The 20292-nt window shown below is 39.8% G+C and overlaps 1 protein-coding gene across 6 annotated transcripts in view; it reads left to right on the forward strand.

The window, feature by feature from the left end:
- slc4a4a (solute carrier family 4 member 4a) overlaps positions 1–20292 on the forward strand; it is a 78077-nt gene that overhangs the window by 54005 nt on the left and 3780 nt on the right. For all 6 annotated transcript variants that reach the window (XM_056233355.1, XM_056233357.1, XM_056233360.1 and 3 more), the window contains 12 exons: positions 756–889; positions 1820–2091; positions 12030–12100; positions 13250–13435; positions 13688–13801; positions 14477–14638; positions 16209–16387; positions 17660–17732; positions 17863–17931; positions 18162–18335; positions 18564–18728; positions 19947–20040. In XM_056233355.1, the coding sequence (XP_056089330.1) occupies positions 756–889; positions 1820–2091; positions 12030–12100; positions 13250–13435; positions 13688–13801; positions 14477–14638; positions 16209–16387; positions 17660–17732; positions 17863–17931; positions 18162–18335; positions 18564–18728; positions 19947–20040 (1693 nt within the window). The remainder of the gene's footprint in view (positions 1–755; positions 890–1819; positions 2092–12029; positions 12101–13249; positions 13436–13687; positions 13802–14476; positions 14639–16208; positions 16388–17659; positions 17733–17862; positions 17932–18161; positions 18336–18563; positions 18729–19946; positions 20041–20292) is intronic.

Here is a 20292-nt window from a genome sequence, read left to right on the forward strand (position 1 = left end):
TAGATTGTGTGAGAAAAACACAAACATGACGGATTCAGATGGGATTTAAATTGCAGAGCAAACTGTAACATGAAGTCACATCTCTTCAATGGCAGTTCATCACAACAGTTCTCATAAGCACCATTTCAGCAGGATAAGTCTTCCAAACAATATTTGGATTTCAGTTATAAACTTATTCACAGGACGTATGCGAATTCATATACTAATTTGGACATGGCTAGTTATTACTGAGGAGGGAGTGTCTATTGTCTGGATATGGGCATTTCGGAAGTCCATGCGATCTAAAAAGTGCATCAGTTAATTAAATGTATGGGTAATAAAATCCGTTTATTGAATTAAGGTAGATAAAGTTTGCTTGATATGAATAATAAATCATTTCAAATAAGACTATTGTTAACAGTATGTACATAAATAAGGGAAGTATTAATTAAAGGATTAAGTGAGAATAGATTCTGAGCCATTTCTGTGAGTAACTTTGAGTTAGCTGAAAAGCAGAAGGCAATTTTCTTTGTGAAATGATCCCTTGCAAATATGTGCAGCTTGTTTCTTCTCACACATCCTCTGTAAAAATCACAAAGTATGTCTGTGAACGATGATGAATTTCCTTTAACCTCCTCAGGGATAGCTTGTCCCATCCAAATATGGATTTAAACATGCTTAAACAGACTTTCCTCGCAGGGAACGTGATTGTGACTGAGCTTCAGATGGGTTTTTCCATAACCCTTTGACTCTTCTTCATTGTGTGTTGGGTGAAGGGTGTGCTGGAGAGCTTTCTGGGTACAGCGGTAACTGGAGCCATCTTCTGTCTCCTGGCTGGGCAACCGCTGATCATTCTCAGCAGTACGGGGCCAGTGCTGGTGTTTGAAAGGCTGCTCTTCAACTTCAGCAGGTTCTTGATCACATTTGTTCACAATGTAACATCACAAACCTTTACGGGCAGCCAAATCCCTGACAAAATTCAAGAAACAGCTGAAAACTTTTACATCAGCATTTAACTGCATCTGAAAAAAAAAAAAAATTCAGTATTCCTTAATCCCTCCATGTTGTAGCTTGCACTGTTCTGAACACTGACTGACACTTTATATTACTAGCACTTCTCGTGTTTATCTTGCTCTCTTAAGATAATTGCTTGTATTCCTCATTTGTAAGTCGCTATGAAAAAAGAGTCTGCTAAATAAACGTAAACGAACTAACTGACCATTTTGTAATTAACTGAAACTAATATTCTGTAAATAAAGCAGAAGTGTTCAATGCATAATGATGTCCATTGCTGGTCATAGATACACTACTGTTTAAAAGTGTGGGGTCATTCAGAATAAAGAAAAGAAAAGAAATACATACTTTTATTTATCAAGGATGCATTAAATTGATCATAAATCACAGTAAAGACATTTACCATGTTCCAAGAATCCTGAAGAAAAGTATCAGTTTGAAAAACAATATTAAGCAACACAACTGTTTTCCACATTGATAATAAGAAATGATTCTCGAGCAAATCAGAATGATTTCTGAAGGATCATGTGACTGAAGACTGAAGAGTAATGGCTGATGAAAATTTTGCTTTGCCGCCAAAGGAATAAATGACATTTTACAATATATTCAAGAATAACGTTTTTTTTTTAAATTGTATTTATATTTTACAATGTTATTGTTTTTATTGTATTTTTGATCAAATAATTGGAGCCTTCGTAAGAGACTTCTTTCAAAAACATAAACCTTACCGACCCTAAACTTTCTAATGGTAGTGTACTTTTCATTGCTGTATGATTTGAAAATGGGGGGACACGAGTACATTTTCTATTTATACTTTTTTCTGCAGGGAAAACGACTTTGACTACCTAGAGTTCCGTCTTTGGATTGGCCTGTGGTCGGCCTTCTACTGTCTGGTCCTGGTGGCCACTGATGCCAGCTTCCTGGTGCAGTATTTCACCCGATTTACAGAGGAGGGCTTCTCGTCACTCATCAGCTTCATCTTCATCTATGACGCTTTCAAGAAGATGCTGAAGTTTACCCATTATTACCCAATCAACCCAGACTATAAAATCGATTATGTCACGCAGTATGACTGCATGTGTATGGCGCCCACTGATGGTAAGACCTCGTAGTTCTCTTTATCTGATGTTATTTTCTTTCAATGTTTAGATGCAAATTGAACCGACTAAACCTTTATTCATTTGCAAGTTTGCAAACTTAGCTAAATTTTTAATCGCCTTCCTAAGCCTCCCATATGTCCACACCAGATGCAAGAAACGATAAGTGCTGACCAAACAGAAAGAAAAAAAAAGATCACTGATGCATATGTAACATTATTTTGCTCAGTGAAGCAAATATTATGTAGCACAAAGTGACCTTTTTTCCCCTTGGTTGGGATCCAAAAGGTGCTACTCTGAGCTCAAATGCAGTGACCATATTTTCATTCCCCTGCTTGGCTACCTAGTAGTATGAATTGACATTTTATTGAAGATTGCTTAATCTATACTGATACAAAAATGGAAGCACAATAGTTTGATGGGGATGGATGTTTATGTCCGGCTTATGATCCAGCTGTTTTTGAAAGGTGTCCAGGTCTACATCTGGCAAATGTTTTATAAATATGGCCAGCATAAATATTTAACTTTTCCTTTTGTTGTACTATTTCTGGTCTTCAAGTGATAGTTTAGACCCACAGGGTTGGTTTTGTCTTAAAGTCCCCCTGTAGTCAATCATTTTATCCCTTAAATTAATCTTTGATCCCCAAAATGACAAATTTAAAAGTTTTTTTTCTCCCATTGAAAATAATTTCGTCATGCCTTAAAACAGTGCGTTCTGAACGACAACAATTCTATTCTAAAATTATTAACGAAAATAATAAAAATCCCAGAATATTTTTCTCTACTATAGATCGTCTTTTAAATAACAAACCATAGAATTGGCGAGATCAGCCCTCGGTAACTATGTGTGAAGATTTTGCCACGTTTTTTTAATAATAAAATAATACAGATCAGATCTGCTATTGATCATACTGATAATCTTCCTATGGATGAATTGCGAAGTTATCCACACCATAAAATGGAAATGCTCAGGACAGTTAATAAAGAAAATCTTCTGCAAATTATTTCTCAGATAAATTCCTCTTCCAGCTATCTTGACCCTATACCAACAGTATTTTTTAAAAAGGTATCGCACTGTTTGATAGACTATGTCCTTGATATAGTTAATTGTTCCCTGGAAACAGGCATTTTTCCTAATGCTCTTAAATGTGCTGCTGTGAAGTCACTTTTAAAGAAAAGAAACCTCAGGGTTCTCAAGTGTCAAGCATTGGCCGTGAGACACACGCAATTCAACCAGTTCACATGCTCACACGCCACACCGTGTATTTCTCACGCTGAAAAGGCAATGCCAACCAAGTTGTCCTGCAAGCTTTATATATAACATTGTATACGAGGCGCAGGCACACAAAGTGAAGTTTCCTGCTGCCAGCACTTATCTCTCGGCCAGATTGCGTTCGTTAGGCAACATAGATGCGCGAACAAACGGAAGTTGACGGAACATTCTCGGCCACCGTACGTTCGTTACTAGGTAACCAACAACATTGCGCGAACACACGCCGTGATGGAGAAGGGAAGAAAGCTTGTCTAATATTTTTAGGCTAGAACATTTAATATATAGCCCATCGTATAGGCCTACATTATTATTGATGCAGTCAAAAACTCTACAACTACCAGCAACCAGGCCGAAAGCTTTGGCTCAGTTTGGCTAGCTTACATTACCTGAAACTATAAGGGAAATGTTAGTCGGTATGGGAAGGAATGAAGATGTAAGTTATTTCTTCATTTTATTTTAAATGATATATTATACTGTATTAATAGTCTTTCTAGTTACGTTAAGGCTACATGTATTAAAGCAGAGTGCTCTGGGTAATATTTTATATCCTGTCAAAACATACATTAATCATTGCCATTGCATTTGTATTTTTCAAAGATGTCAGGGAAAAAGCAAAAAGATATTTGTGTACACACACACAAACACCTTAATACTCTAATGTCCATTTGTTCACAATGTTCCACCACACAATAAATCATTATACCATTTTGACTAGACACATTCAAAACTGTTTGGAGCAATTTGTTATATTTTTGTATATTTGTAATTTTGAAATATAACATTAAAGGTTCTCTAAGCGATCCTGGGTGACGTCACTTCTTGTTGACGTTCGAACTATTGTCAAACAAAACGGAGGCTAGCTAGACCCTCCCTCCTCCTCATCCGCACACTAACCCCCCAAACCACACCCCCAAACCCTTCTTGTCGGTGATTGGCTAGAACAGTTTGTTATGTTTTGGGGAGCGGGTCGCTGCAGTTTGTTTTTGTTGCTGTGTGTGGAGCCAGGGCTGTCTACAGAGATCGCGTTTCTTTACAGTGTGTTCAGGGGACAGGCAGCCAGCGGATAGTGAGGAGATGTTTGCTGTATGTGACAAAAAATGTTTTGGCCTAAAAAACGCGTGACATCGCTTAGAGCACCTTTAAAGAGTAGGCTATATTTGATGTGATGAATTGCTCTGTCATTTATCAGATTTACCAATTGTTATAATTTCAATTTGTGCTGGTTAATTATGAACAATGGGTAAAATTGGGGGGTGGGGATGGGCGGGGGCGGGGCTCCATCTAACCGCATGTGATCTCACTCCAAGCTTTTGATAAAACTTGAGAACCCTGATTGAATCCTTGATTGCTCTCTCCTTAATAACTACAGACCTATTTCTTACATATAATTTCTGAGTAAGATTCTAGAAAAAGTTGTATTGTAGCAGCAGCTTAATAATTTTTTGGATAAATATATTATTCGGGAGAAATATCAGTCAGGTTTCAGACAAGGTCATAATACGGAAACAACATTACTAAAGGTAGTAAATGATCTGAGATTAAATACAGATAAAGGCAATGCCTCAGTTTTAATCCTTTTAGATCTAAGTGCAGCATTCGACACGGTCGATCATTGTATTTTACTTAACAGACTGGAAAAGCTTGTCGGTCTCTCTGCTAATGTTTTAAATTGTCTTAACATATATAACAGAAAGGAACTTTTTAGTTAATATAGGTGACTGTATATCAAAGACACATGAAATAAAACAAGGTGTTCCACAAGGATCAATTCTTGGGCCTGTTTTATTTTTATTATATATGCTCCCCTTGGGCAGCATATTTAAGGAATACGACATTAATTATCATCTTTATGCTGATGATATATAGTTATACATCTCAGTTGAGTTAAGAGATACTGTTGTATTAGAAAGGCTGGCTGATTGTCTGTCCAGTATCATAAAGTGGATGAACATTTTTTTTTTTTAATTGAATGAAGACAAAACTGAAATTCTTATTGTGGGCCCAAAACATGAGTGGCAGAGGATAGAGGTTGGATTGGGTCCCTTAGCCTTACAATCTAAGAAAAAAGTAAAGAGCCTAGGTGTCACTTTGGACTGCGATTTGAGTTTTAAGCCTCATGTTAATCAAGTGACAAAAACTTGTTTTTATCATCTGAGAAATATAGCGAAGATTCGTCTTTTTTTATCCTTGGATGATGCTAAGAAACTCATTCATGTTTTTATTTTCTCTCATCTTGATTATTGCAATGCTATGTACACTGGCCTACCTAAGGGTTTTATAGCAAAGTTACAATTGATAGAAAATGCAGCAGCCAGAGTACTAATGAAATTAAAAAGGAGAGAACATATTACACCGTTTTCTTTTTCTTTTTTCTCCCACCTCCACCCCCCCTCTTCGGAGGACAACTTCATTTATTTTATTTTATTAAACTGTAATATCTGAATGCGTTTGAAAACAGAATGAGTTTGAGTCTTGAAGTGGTATTTTAGTGAGTTGCACCAAACGTTCGGAACCAAGACGGGAAAGAGACCTGTACCTTGACTGCTCTGGCTTAGAAATGACCTAGAATCGGGATTGCCTAGATATAGACTGGTAACAGGCTTGTGCTAACTGTAGACCACGTGGATAGTCCACAGACTGATAACGGGATTGTGCTGACTGCAGACTGCTGGGCCGGAACACAGACTGGTAACTGAATTATGCTGACTGCAGACTGCTGGACTGGTCCACAGGCTGGTTACGGGCTTGTGTTAGTTGCAGATTGATAGGCCGGGACACAGACTGGTAACGAGTTTGTGTTGACTGCAGGCCACTGGGCTGGTCCACAGACTGGTAACGGGAATGTGCTGACTGCAGACTGCTGGGCTGGGACACAGACTGAGAGCTGGTTTATGCTGACTGCAGGCCACTAGGCTGGCCCACAGACTAGTAACAGGCTTATACTAAATGCAAACCACTGAGGTCTGATCCACAAACTGTGAGCTGGCTTAAACTGGTTGTTGAATGCCAGACTGGTCCACAGCTTGTAAACTGGCTTGGGCTAGTTGTTGGATGCTAGACTAGACCACAGATTATGAGCTGACTTGAGCTGGTTGTTGGATACTAGACTGGTCTACCAATTGTGAGCTAACGTGGGCTGGTTGTTAAATGCCAGACTGGTCCACAGACCGTGAACTGACTTGGGCTGGTTGTTGGATGCCAGACTGGTCCACCGATCGTAAGCTGACTTGGGCTGGTTGTTAGATGCCAGACTGGTCCACAGATTGTGAGCTCGCTTGGGTTGGTTGTTGGATGCCGGATTGGTCCACAGATTGTAAGCTGACTTGGGCTAGTTGTTGGATGCCAAACTAGTCCACAGATTGTGAGCTGGTTGTTGGATGCCAGACTGATCCACATACTGTGAGCTGGCTTGAGCTGGTTGTTGAATGCCAGACTGGTCCACAGGTTGCGAGCTGGCTTGGGCTGGTTGTTGGGTGCCAGATTGATCCGCAAGCTGTGAGCTGACTTTGGCTGGCTGTTGGATGCCAGGCTGGTCCACAGATTGTGAGCTGATTTGGGCTGGTTGTTGGATGCCAGACTGGTCCACAGACTGTGAGCTGACTTGGGCTGGTTGTTGGATGCCAGACTGGTCCACAGACTGTGAGCTGACTTGGGCTGGTTATTGGATACCAGGCTGGTCTACAGGTTATGAGCTGACTTGGGCTGGTTGTTGGATGCCAGACTAGTCCACAGACTATGAGCTGGCTTGAAATGATTGTTGGATGCCAGACTGGTCCACAGGCTGTGAGCTGACTTGGGCTGGTTATTAGATGCCAGACTGGTATACCGATTGTGAGCTGTCATAGGCTGGTTGTTGAATGCCAGACTGGTCCACAGACCGTGAGCTGACTCAGGTTGGTTGTTGAATGCCAGACTGGTCCACAGATTGTAAGCCGGCTTGGGCTGGTTGTTGGATGTCGGATTGGTCCACAGATTATGAGCTAACTTAGGCTAGTTGTTGGCTGCCAGACTAATCCACAGATTGTGACACCGGTTATTACACCGGTTTTAATGGAATTACATTGGTTACCTGTTCATCAATGGATCGATTTTAAGGTTCTTTTATTTGTTTATAAAACTCAGCCTTTATACATTTCAGACTGTCTGTCAAGGTATGTTCCAAATCGTAGATTAGATCCTCTAGTCTAATGCTAATCTTCTGGCACAGTTACTTATAAACGATCTGGTGGTGCTTCTTTTAGCCATTATGCTCCAAAAATTTGGAATTCTTTACCAAATGAAGTGAAAGAGGCTACTAGTATTCATATTTTTAAAAGGCAGGTTAAGACATATCTTTTTAAAGCTGCTGATCAGTACAACAATATTATGTGAAGTTGTGTACAAGTGTCATGTACAACCAGACAAGGTTAGATCCAAACGCAGCGTGAATTTATTCACAGGGTAGTCAGACAGGCAATAGGTCAGATACACAGACTGGAACAGACTAGACTAGGATAACAAACTTGGAAACGCTCAGAGATGTGCACAACAGTGAAACAAGACTTAGCAATGAGTGATAGTGAGAGTGGGGTATAAATGAGTGTGGAGCTGCGTGTGGAACTCGATGCAGGTGTGAGAGTGATCAGTGGAAACAGGTGTGCGCAATCAGTTCAGGGTGTGTGCGAAAACAGTCCAAGGGAAGCCAGTGCAGAAGTGGAGCGCCCTCTCGTGACACTAGAGGGCAATCCAGCCGAACTTCATCACATAACCCCCCCTTTAAGGAGCGGCTTCCAGACGCTCCAAAGACAATCCAGGCGGGGGGCAGAGCGAAGACAATCCTGGGGGAGGGACGGAGGGCCAGGCCCGTGCAGGGGAACGGGACCAGGAGGTAGCCAAGGCGGGCCTGGGCCCTAGAGCGTGGGCGGACCAGACTGGGCCGGTGACCAGGGCGGAGCAGGACAAGGCGAAGGCCTGGGCGGAGCAGGATGAGGCCAAGGCCAGGGCGGAGCAGGATGAGGCGAAGGCCAGGGCGGAGCAGGATGAGGCGAAGGCCAGGGCGGAGCAGGATGAGGCGAAGGCCAGGGCGGAGCAGGATGAGGCGAAGGCCAGGGCGGAGCAGGCCAGGACCAGCGGGGCAAGCTCCTCCTCTAACTCACCCACAGTGAGAGCCGAACCACTCAGTAGAAGAGCCGTGTTAATATACCGCCTTAAAGTGCTGTGAGGCTCTGGGTTGGGCATCAATGAGCGAAGCGGTTCAGACAACCCTCCGCGGAACAGGTTCGTTAGGCAAACGTTGTTCATACACGTATGATGAGAAAGTTCATAAAACTCCGCCACATACCATTCGAGAGAACGATCCTCCTGATGAAGTTGCATTATCTCAGCACCCGTATCTGTGCTCGGAATCGCTGTGTGAGCTCGTCGAAATACCTCGCTGTTGAATTTTACCGGGAGAGCTTGGCATGACATCGGGATCGGTCCTGGGTCAACAACTGCGGAGACGGGTTGATTCTGCGATGGTCCCAGTGGGAAAACATGAAGGCCGCGAACCATCTTGGCCAACCTCTCCAACGACGCGGTGAGTTGATCCAGTTGATCCTGGCGTACGGCGGCTGACTGGGAGGCATACAAGGCTGACATGCTGCTGGATCTGGTGTGGCTAAGTCTTCTGTCATGTACAACCAGACAAGGTTAGATCCAAACGCAGCGTGAATTTATTCACAGGGTAGTCAGACAGGCAATAGGTCAGATACACAGACTGGAACAGACTAGACTAGGATAACAAACTTGGAAAACTTGGAAACGCTCAGAGATGTGCACAACAGTGAAACAAGACTTAGCAATGAGTGATAGTGAGAGTGGGGTATAAATGAGTGTGAAGCTGCGTGTGGAACTCGATGCAGGTGTGAGAGTGATCAGTGGAAACAGGTGTGCGCAATCAGTGCGCAATAGCCATATACAGGGTTTTATAAATACAGAGGTCCAAAAAGTGATCTTGCTGGGGGTTCGGGGGCATATGCCCACCCAGACAAGTGAAGTAATACAAACAGTGAAAAGTCCCAGTGCTGATATGGGGAAATATAAACACATTCGAGGTATACAAATATCTATACAATAACAATGGCAATATATTAGCCTATATATATATAGGTGATTGTGTTGTTAAATTGAGCTTATTTTTACACTGATGATCATCATTGGCAAAGAACGTATGTCTGTGTTAAACAGGAATCCATTGTAATAAATTTATTCTCATTCTGGGCACAGTAGCCTATGCAATAGGCTATTCCTCTCTACCTGCTCTCATTTCTCATCTCCATCTTCTCTCATTCTTCTTCTCTCAGTCTCTTTATCTTAGGTTACCTGTTATCTCCCCTTCCCGAAGCTGAGTTTTTATTGATACAGTCTTCACAAACTGATTATTTCTTTCGGTCGTTTAAAACTTCTTTCGTAATTAAAACAGCTGTTTAGTTTAGCCACTTGCATCTTATCTCGTGAAGCGTCGCGTTGGGATTCGCGCGCGGCCGCGGCTCGCGCTTCTGTGAACATAAATCCCGCTTGCTTTGATCGGTCATCTCAAACATTTTGCCATTGCCGATGAGCGGTGTTTGAATACTGAAGCAGCTCAGATTATGAGGTCGGTTATCGTCGCGATATGCAAATCATTGCAGCACCAAATTAGAGTTAATATTAGGCAATTATTTCACAACGTCCATTATACACTCAGAAAGCTGTGACTGGAGCCTATATAAAGCATTCAACCCAGTGCCATGACAACACCGGCCCTCCTGGCCAATAAAACAGACCGGCCCACCGGGAATTCTCCCGGTGCTCCCGATTAGCCAATCCGGGCCTGATAGTTTCTAAACACTACAGGTTTGTTTCATAAATCTTGTAGAGTTGGTCTCTAAATCTGAGTCTTGAAGACAAAGTCTAATTCAAGTCTCAAGTCAGTGGTTGACGATTTTTAGGTCTCATTAATTTTTTACGAGTGTCAAGTCTCAAATCGACTGTTTACAAGCCAAGTCCCAGGTCTCATGTTACTTGGTTTTGATTCTCAAGTCAGAAATCTCAAGTCAGTTGTATACAAGTCACTTTTTTACGTCTAAAGGTATAGTCACATTTATTTTTGTTTGGCAAATGTTTGCTGTTAATTTCAGTAGAAATCCACATCCATCAGGAATTCTACATGAGGGCGAAAGTTGGCCATATGAATTTGTTCATGATGTACACGGTGTACTTGTTCATTATATAAATTTTTTATTTTGTTTATTTTGTTTTATAACAGTTACATAGTGTACCTTTAAATCTTCAGGATTGCAGTGTTGCAGTCAAGTGGAGTAGATTGAATACTTCTATGTTTTGGGTGTATTACATATTGATTTATGTTTTTAGAAAAGACATCACAGAGTGACGTCATATTACATTAATTGCGGTGTCCATATAAATTTTGCTTGCTCAAATTCTAGTGTTACCGCAGCTCCAGTCAAGTCAGTTTTTTAGTGATTTAAGTGCAACTTGATTTTCCATCTCTGACATTACTTGGTGTCTTCTGTCACTTTACATGTATTTTTTTTTTTTGCATGCAGTTTTAATATTGGTGTAAAAGAATGTATTAGTCAATTATCACACTTCTAAACAATGTCTCCACTGGGGCCGTTTGATATGCATACCACTGAATAATTACAAACTTTGTTTTTGAAGTTCTGAAGTAATAATTAATTAATTTTTTTGTATTGGTGTGATGTTGTGTGGCACTGGTGTTGACATTCACTTGTTGTTCACAGATGATAGATCTGTTTATTGTGCTAGTGGCTGTGTGTGTGTGGTGGCCTCAGTAGGAATGAAGGAGCGATCTAGGGGCGGATGTGGACGTGATGCGGTTTGGGGTTAATCTTCTCCATGCGTGTGGTGAATTAAGACTGTACAGAGACCGGCTGGCGGGTGGTTTTCTCTTCCACTCACGCTGCTTTCCTCTAAACCGCTGTTTGCTCCTCTTCGCCCTCCCTCGACTTCTCTTCAATTCGATGGTGCAGAGGGAACAACAGCTGTGTGGAAATTAGTTCCAGTTAGGGAAACCCAGCAAAGAGACTCTTTAAAGATTAATGCTATTGAGAAGTGGTGAATGTTTACAGTGGCCATTGCAGGGCACGTATGCTGTATTTAACTTAACCGAAACCGCGATAAAATGTTTCTTCTTGTGTGAACGTCTGCTTGTGAAATCTGTCGTGTGTTTAAAGTTTAAGTGGCCATTAAACTCAAAGCATTATCTATCTACTGATTCTCATGAATATGAGTCATAGGTATTTAGTCACTTGTCTCAGGCTAAATATGGGATAAAAATAAATAAATGAGAGTCTTGAGTCAAGAGTGTTAAATAGTACAAATGAAAAATATTATTAATTTACTGCAGTCAAATGTTACAGGTAAATTGGGTCCAAAAAATGAGACCACTAGCAAAAACTTTTTTCCTTTTGCATTTTTCAAATGTATTTGTATTTGCATTATTTTTTTATTTTACATTTATAACGGTCAGTTTTTTCTAAATCCTCAAACGTTGTTTATTTCCAGGTTTAAATAGGATTTTTATTTATTTATTAGTGGATGCAGATGTTTGAGCCCCACTGTATGGTTTTGGTTCTTTCTGAAGGCCGCTTTTGAAACCTTTGACCTTTTGTGTTTTTCAGTCAATTCTTCAGATGTGTTCACTGATCCACTTGATTCAACAATTATGTGGACTGTAAATTACAGCGATACAGTAAGTGTTTCCCTAAAACATCAATGAAATATGTGTAAAGGCTGGAATTACTCTTTTTAACAGATTAGTTTTTTACAGATTTTAAAACTCCTCTGCATTATACGCTTGTCGACTTTGTAAATGGTTACCGAGTAAAACGACTGAGGATCACAAAAAACATGTACCTCATTGTGATTTTCTGTGAAATCTGTCCAAAATCTGCAGACAGGCTCTGACTTTCAGCAACTAGCATTGACTCTTCCAGACTGGAAAACTTGTGTAGTGTACTGTATTCCAGTCTTAAGACTTGTTAGATTCATTGAGGTCACCCAATAGAACTTACACAACACATTAGAGAAAACTTCCTTGTTCTAGTTTTGTTCAGAAAATGCATAGTTCTTTTTTTAATCCTTAAATTGTTGGCTGTTTCCTAAAACATTTTCTCCAGACCTGGCTGACGTTTTGTCCTCTTCTATCTAGCCAAACCAATCTCCCAGCTGCGAATAATAGAGAAAGATCTCTATGACAATGGTTTTTATTCAGATGTAGTCCTCAGTTTGAGATCAATGAAACATAATGCCCAAATCCATGCCAACATCTTTGTGACTGAATGAGCCATAGCTCATGTTTCGCACCTTTTGTGTAAACTTGAACAGTAACAGAGTCATTGTCTAACTTCAGAGAGGTCGAAGACAACAAAACAGAAACTAGAGAGCGTTTGATGTTCGTTAAAGGGATACTCCACCCAAAAATGAAAATTCTGTCATCATTTACTCACCCTCAAGTTGTTGCAAACCTGTATGAGTTTCTTTCTTCTGCTGAACACAAAGGAAGATATTTTGAAGAACGATTGGAACCAAACAGTTGTTTGGCACCATTGACTTCGGTGCCCCACAACTGTTTGGTTCCAATCGTTCTTCAAAATATCTTCCTTTGTGTTCAGCAGAAGAAAGAAACTCATACAGGTTTGCAACAACTTGAGGGTGAGTAAATGATGACAGAATTTTCATTTTTGGGTGGAGTATCCCTTTAACAGTCTTTGTTCATAACATAAGTGTCTCTCAGCTTGGGGATGTCACGATTTTGTGTGAATGAACTGAAATTTTATTTTAAAAATCGACATCTGTAGGTTTGATATTCTGATCATGTATTTTTATGTCATTTGTGCAGCGCTTGAATGCCAGCTGGTCCTCCCTGTCAAAGAAGGAATGCCTGAAATACGGAGGGGAGCTAGTGGGCAAAGCCTGTGACTTTGTGCCCGACATCACCCTCATGTCCTTCATCCTTTTCTTTGGCACCTACACCTGCTCCATGTGTCTGAAGAAATTTAAGACCAGCCCATTCTTTCCTACTACTGTAAGTAGCCACACTCTCAATCTGTGATGGATTTGTCAATATGTGGCTCTAATCATACTGCATGTGTAGAGGCAATCGATATTTAGCCAAACCCTGCCTCTAATCCATATACTGTGGGCAGGTAGACAATTGTTTTGACAATTCAGTTTCTGATCCTAATCAATACTGCAGTTGTTGAGGCAAGAGACTACTGATGTGATGCACACTACATAGCTCCTAAAAAAGCTTTTTTGTTTGTTTTTGTCATCTTAGGTGAGGAAGCTCATAAGTGACTTTGCCATTATCCTGGCCATTTTGATCTTCTGTGGTGTCGACGCTCTGGTTGGGGTAGAGACGCCAAAGCTCATAGTGCCAAGTGAATTTAAGGTAAACTTTCTGTTCGTATTGTCTGTCTGTTACTGTAAAGAGATGTTCCTTTTGAGGTGCACTTCTAAAATTGCTACAGGATAGACTGTTCAAATGTTTTGTTCAAAAAAAAAAAAGAAAAAAGAAAAAAAAGAAGTTTGTTGTGCTCACCAAGGCTGCATTTATTTGATTAAAATAAAGTAGAATATACATTTTGTGAAATATTACCATTTAAAATAATATTTCTATTTGAAATAAAAGTAATAATTCACATGCTTCCAAACATGGAAGTCATTATGACATTGACTTATCTTAACATAATGTGTTATTTTGAGTTTTTTTGTGATTATCTGGAAAAACAAACAAAACGAAATCAGTAGCAAACAAGCAATACGTTTTAGTCACTGTCTAATAGAATTGCGTGAATAAATAGCCTAATCAAGAGATGAATTGTCCTGCATTAGATGTTATTTATTTGTATCACATATCTTGGGGGACAGTGGGGTGTTTCTACCCAGGTTACCTGAGGGTCTGCTTAATAGCAATGGATTTTGTTCAGGAAGAACATATATTAGAGTGTACATTGGCTGGCACGCTACTTGCCAATCCACTCAGGACATTACTGTTTGTATCCTGTACATATTTGCCAAGTGCCACTTCTGTGATCCTCAAACTGCATTCCTCTCATGTCCTCAGCCAACAAGCCCAAACCGTGGCTGGTTTGTGCCACCGTTCGGAGGGAACCCCTGGTGGGTGTACCTGGCAGCAGCTCTGCCTGCCCTGCTGGTCACCATCCTGCTCTTCATGGATCAGCAGATCACCGCTGTCATTGTCAATCGCAAGGAGCACAAGCTTAAGGTAGGCCTGCCGTGAGTCTGCTGTGTGACTCTCCCCCAAGCCAGATGGTTTATCACGCTCACTTTGAGCCACCCAGGACCACAGGAAACACTCACAGTGCCGGGGGGCGACTATATCGGGATATTTATAGAAAGTCTCTTACAGATATAGCCTTTTAATCTTTTGTCTGGAGGATGTGAATCAGCACTTGGAGTCAAAATTAGCATTATTCAAACAGATGGTCTGAGAAACTGATAGAAGCCAAAGGGGGAAAAGCTGCCATAAATAATCCAGAAATTAATATTTGTTCAATTCTTAATTTGAATTGAAAACTGAAAGAAAAGAAGTTAGATTTTGTAATATAATAATTTTAATAGCTAGATAGGCTTTGTTTATAATCAAGAAATATATATAAGTATGAATTATAAGTCAGGGTTATTATACAGTATTTAACTGAAACTAAACTAAAACCATAAAACTTATTTCATTTCAGCTAGTTGTCAAGGGGAACATTTTTTTATTTTCATTTGCTAAAATGTACTATGTACTGAAATAACTAAAACTGAAAAGAATGAATAAAAACTAGATAGACATTAATAAAAATGTATACAATGAAAAACAAAATTACAACAAAAAAATTACTAAAACGGAACATATAAAAATAAAAACTAATAAAAAATATCAATACAATCCATAATAGGATCTTAATCCTAAAATAATATTGTTATGTATTATATAAGCGATTTCACCCCACCATCACACTTTAGGTCCACATTGTTGTAACATATTCTGAGTAGTAGAACAAAGAGGAATTGTGAATCAGACAAAAGCCAACCATTTATTCTCTTGTGGCCTGTAATGTGAGACTGGCTTAAAAACATTGTGTCCTCTCACTATAATGCCTCCCCATGGAAGAACTCCTATTGTCATCTCTGTGAGAATTACACTGCCCTGGAGACATATTGTACTGTACATTTGTGTGATGTAGTGTAGTTTTATGCAATAACAACATAATCAGTGTCTATGATTATATTTATAAAATCATAAATGGATGCTGCCTATTGGGACCTTACTTGTTCCAATCCTTAAAACCCACCCTAATCGCCTCTCTCCAAGCTGATACACGATGGGAATAGGGAGAAGAATAGGACTGGGAAACACGATGGGAATAGGGAGAAGAATAGGACTGGGAAACGGTGGATTTGAACTTGGGATCTACTGTAACACATCAAAAGCTGAATCTACCATATTATCCACACCACTGTCCCACTTACTAAATTGTAAATTCGAAATTGTCATGTTTTTGTTGTTTTTAACAAGACACCAGTCCACTATTTTTATGACGCTTTGTTTGTTTTGGACCTTGACAGACATGATCAAGACATTGGAAAAAGCTAAAAGAGCTCCTTAAATGATGTTCAGTTAAAAAAAAAACAGCATACAAGTTTAGTATTACAAGAGGCTGCTAAAAATAATCATTACTGGGCAAACTATTCCTGCAAACTGTCACTGACCACTGTTATCAGTCATCAAATGTTTTTGATTCCTCTAATAACATTTTGTGACCATCCTTCATCTTTGTCTCGATCAGAAAGGTGCAGGCTATCATCTGGACCTGTTATGGGTGGCTGTGCTGTTAGCGGTGTGCTCTTTCATGGGTCTGCCATGGTATGTAGCCGCGACTGTTATTTCCATCGCCCACATTGACAGCTTGAAGATGGAGACTGAGACGTCCGCCCCTGGCGAACAGCCTAAATTTTTGGGTGTCAGGTATGTTGTAAAGCATATAAAAGATGAGATGATTTCTTGTATATTTGTACAGTGTCATAGATCTGACTATAACAGCTTTTGCGTCACTCGTTGACTACAGTTTTGGGCTCAGTGGGGCGCCTTTTAAAAGTCTGTATGTTGGACTGAACTCTAGGGGGCTTTATTGATGCAGCTGTAAGCTGTACAAACGTGAACAGGCCTAGGTCTGCCGAAAACACACCAGCAGTATTTAGGTCGTATTTTTAACACTTCTCTGGTTTGGTTAACCAATCCAATATGTTTCTCAAAGTATTTCAAATAATAATGATAATCAATATTTCCATTCATAATTGGGGGTCTAATGGTTAAGGAATTGTGCTGGTAACTGCAAGGTCGCAGGTTTAAACTCGTAAACTATCACCTGTATGCCCCTGACCAAGGAACTAAACTTCAAGTTGCTCCAGAGGGACTGTCACTGTAATAAGTGTACTGCAAGTCACTGTGGATAAACATGTCTGCCTGTTGAATTCTTCCTATAATTAAAACAATATTACACTACATGTTTGTTTGTATAAGATGATAGTATGGCTATATGATATTATTGCTGTATACACACTAGTAATGGGTGCAGCTGAAAAAGCCAACCCTGTAATTATAAGGTGGTGCCCACATACAGTACCTTTCAAAATGTTGGGGTCAGCAAGACTTTTATTCTGCAAGAATGCATCAAATTGATTAAAAGTCTCTAAGGACATGTATAATGTTACCAAAAAAAGTTGTTCTTTTCAACTTTCTATTCATCAAAGAATCCTATAAAAAATATACTATGGGTTGTAAAAAAAGAAAGAAAGAAAAAGCAGCACAACTGTTTTCAACATTGAAAATAATAATAAATGTTTATTGAGCAGCATATTAGAAAATAATAATAAATGTTTATTGAGCAGCATATTTGAATGATTTCTGAAGGATCATGTGACACTGAAGACTGGAGTAATGATGCTGAAAACTCAGCTTTGCCATCACAGGAATAGATTACATTTTAAAATATATTAATGTACAAAACAGTAATTTTAATTGTTATAATATTTCACAACATGTTTACTGTATTTTTGATCAAATAAATGCAGCCTTGCTGCGCAAAAAAAAAAAAGAGCATTAAAAATTACAAAACAGTATTGTACTTTTGGCCATGTCATCAGCTGAAATGACCATAAACTGCAAAACTCTTTTTACTGTAATATATATATATATATTTTTTTTATATTTAAAATGTTGTAATTGTCTCCTCCTCAGGGAACAGAGAGTCACTGGTGTCTTTGTCTTCCTTCTCACCGGTCTGTCTGTCTTCATGTCCCCTATCCTCAAGGTAATGATACAGTGCATCCAGTAGCGTCAAACGCACCGCTGCGTGTGTGTGATTTTTTTCTTTTTTTTTTTTCTTTGAATTTTCTCAAACCCACAATGGCTTTGAATAATTGCATAATTATTTGCCATAGTTCATACCCATGCCAGTGCTGTATGGAGTCTTCCTCTACATGGGTGTTGCTTCACTCAACGGAGTGCAGGTGAGTTCATTAAAAACTGAATTGGGAAAGCCTATGACATTCAATTTCTGGGATGTAGAATTATAATTCAAATTTGAATCTAACAAAGTAGAATTAAACCCATGCACATTATCATGTGGGGTATTTCCAAAAGCATGAAATCATTTAAATAATCACTATTTGAAATCGGTTGATAGTAACTTATTTGGGGAAACTGTCTTTTTTGAAGAGTATTGCTCTTTGTTTCTCAGTTTATGGACCGACTCAAGCTGCTCCTCATGCCTGCCAAACACCAGCCAGACCTGATCTACCTGCGGCATGTCCCATTGAGGAAGGTCCATCTCTTCACCTTTGTCCAGATGCTCTGCCTGGCGCTCCTCTGGGTCCTCAAGTCCACTGTGGCAGCCATCATCTTTCCCGTCATGGTTAGCTACCTATTTGTGATTTAACAAATATTAATGCTAGAAGCAGATGTGGCTGCAAAACTGAGAGCTTCAGGGCTTTGAAGAGTGGCTAAAAATGACTCGTCAATTATTTCAGCCCACTAGAAACAGACACTCAAGTGCAATACTTGTGCGAAACACTTCCGTTTCATCATCTGTGGTGTTTGCGCTAACTGAAAAGGCACCATTTGCTGTTTTCTCATTGGTCAGATTTTGGCTCTGGTTGCTGTGAGGAAGGCCATGGACTATGTCTTCTCCCAGCATGACCTCAGCTTCCTGGATGATGTCATACCTGAGAAGGACAAGAAAAAGAAGGAGGATGAGAAGAAAAAGAAAAAGAAGAAACAAGGGAGCATAGACAGCGACATGGAAGATGTGAGTTTCCTGAAAAATGCCACAAGCTTTTGTTTTTATATTACTATTATGAACACTTTAGACTTCGAGAAATGGGTTTAGGTTTAATCGATTGCTTTATTACCTGTGTATGATACACCTAACGGTTGAGTAATTGATGATAGATGTTTGATTATTTATTTATTAAAGGGTTAGTTCACCCAAAAATAAAAATCATGTCAGTAATTACTCACCCTCATGTTGTTCCAACCCCGTAAGACTTACGTTCATCTTCGGAACACAAATTAATATATTTTTGATCAAATCTGAGAGCTGTCTCACTCCTCCATAGGCTTCTAAGGGATTGAAACTTGCCGGCCCAGAAAAGTTAGTAAAGACATTGTTAAAATAGTCCAAGTGACTACAGTGGCTCAATCTTAAGTTTATCAAGCGACGAGAATACTTTTTGTGCGCCAAAAAAACAAAAATAATGACTTTATTCAACTATTAATTTTCTTCTCTGTGGGCCTCTGACAGTAGCACCTCATTGCAGTGCATGAGATCCAGGGGGCGGAGTTGGATCCAGATCTAAGGGGTGGAGATGGGTAGGATTAGGGGTGGGGTTAGGGATCAGGGGGCGGAGATGGGTAGATTTAGATTTATATGTAAGGTGGGAGGAGTTGGATCTGGATCCAACTCCTCCCCCTGGATTTCGTGTTCTGCAGTTAGGACCATCTCGCCTCTGATTGAGTTCACATTGTGTAACAGCGCAGCGCTTCTGTGTTGTACGTCAGAATGTAGGATTTTTATTGGCCGACGCTGGTCATGTGTGTGATGCGTGTGACTATGGAGGAGTGAGACAGCTCTCAGATTTAATCAAAAATATTTTAATTTGTGTTCCGAAGATGAACGAAAGTCTTACGGGGTTGGAACAACATGAGGGTGAGTAATTACTGACATAATTTTCATTTTTGGGTAAACTAACCCTTTAATTTATAATTTGTTTATTTAATTGAAATAGCTCCAATGACAAAGCAAAACGATTAGAAATGAATAAGTACTAAGCACCTCAGTGACACCAAGAAATTTTGTATGATTGTCAGAAAGCTATGCATTTTCTATGAAGGCTTTTTTTTTTTTTTTTTTAGTTCAGTTTAATACTATGAATATTTGGGCGGTCATGAAAGAGGAGGTGTGAACCACTCTGGTACATGAAGGTTCAGCTCCTAAAACTCTTTTTGACCGTTTCTCCCTGTGCAGTCTGACTATCCTTACAATGAGAATGTCCCCAGCATTAAAATCCCAATGGACATGATGGAGCAGGAGCCTTTTTTAGGAGATAAGGCCTCTGACAGTGAGTAGACCGGACCCGGGGCCTCAACTCAACTTGTACCTCTTTAATGATTCAGCTCGAACGTTTTGCTTTCTTCCTTTCGCATGCCGTTCACGCTACCACTTGCTCCTCTGTCACATAATACCTGTGGACTATGTCAGTCCTCTATGACAAATTACATCTTCATTACTTCTTTCCTGTCGTGATCATTTTGTTTTACTTTTGCATTTCTGTTTGCATTTACTGTGATTTTGTGTCCTGCTAACATGGATT

The sequence above is a fragment of the Rhinichthys klamathensis genome, unplaced genomic scaffold (assembly GCF_029890125.1).
Source record: "Rhinichthys klamathensis goyatoka isolate OS25496 unplaced genomic scaffold, OSU_Roscu_1.1 h1tg000369l_1, whole genome shotgun sequence".
In the NCBI taxonomy this organism is placed as follows: domain Eukaryota; kingdom Metazoa; phylum Chordata; class Actinopteri; order Cypriniformes; family Leuciscidae; genus Rhinichthys; species Rhinichthys klamathensis.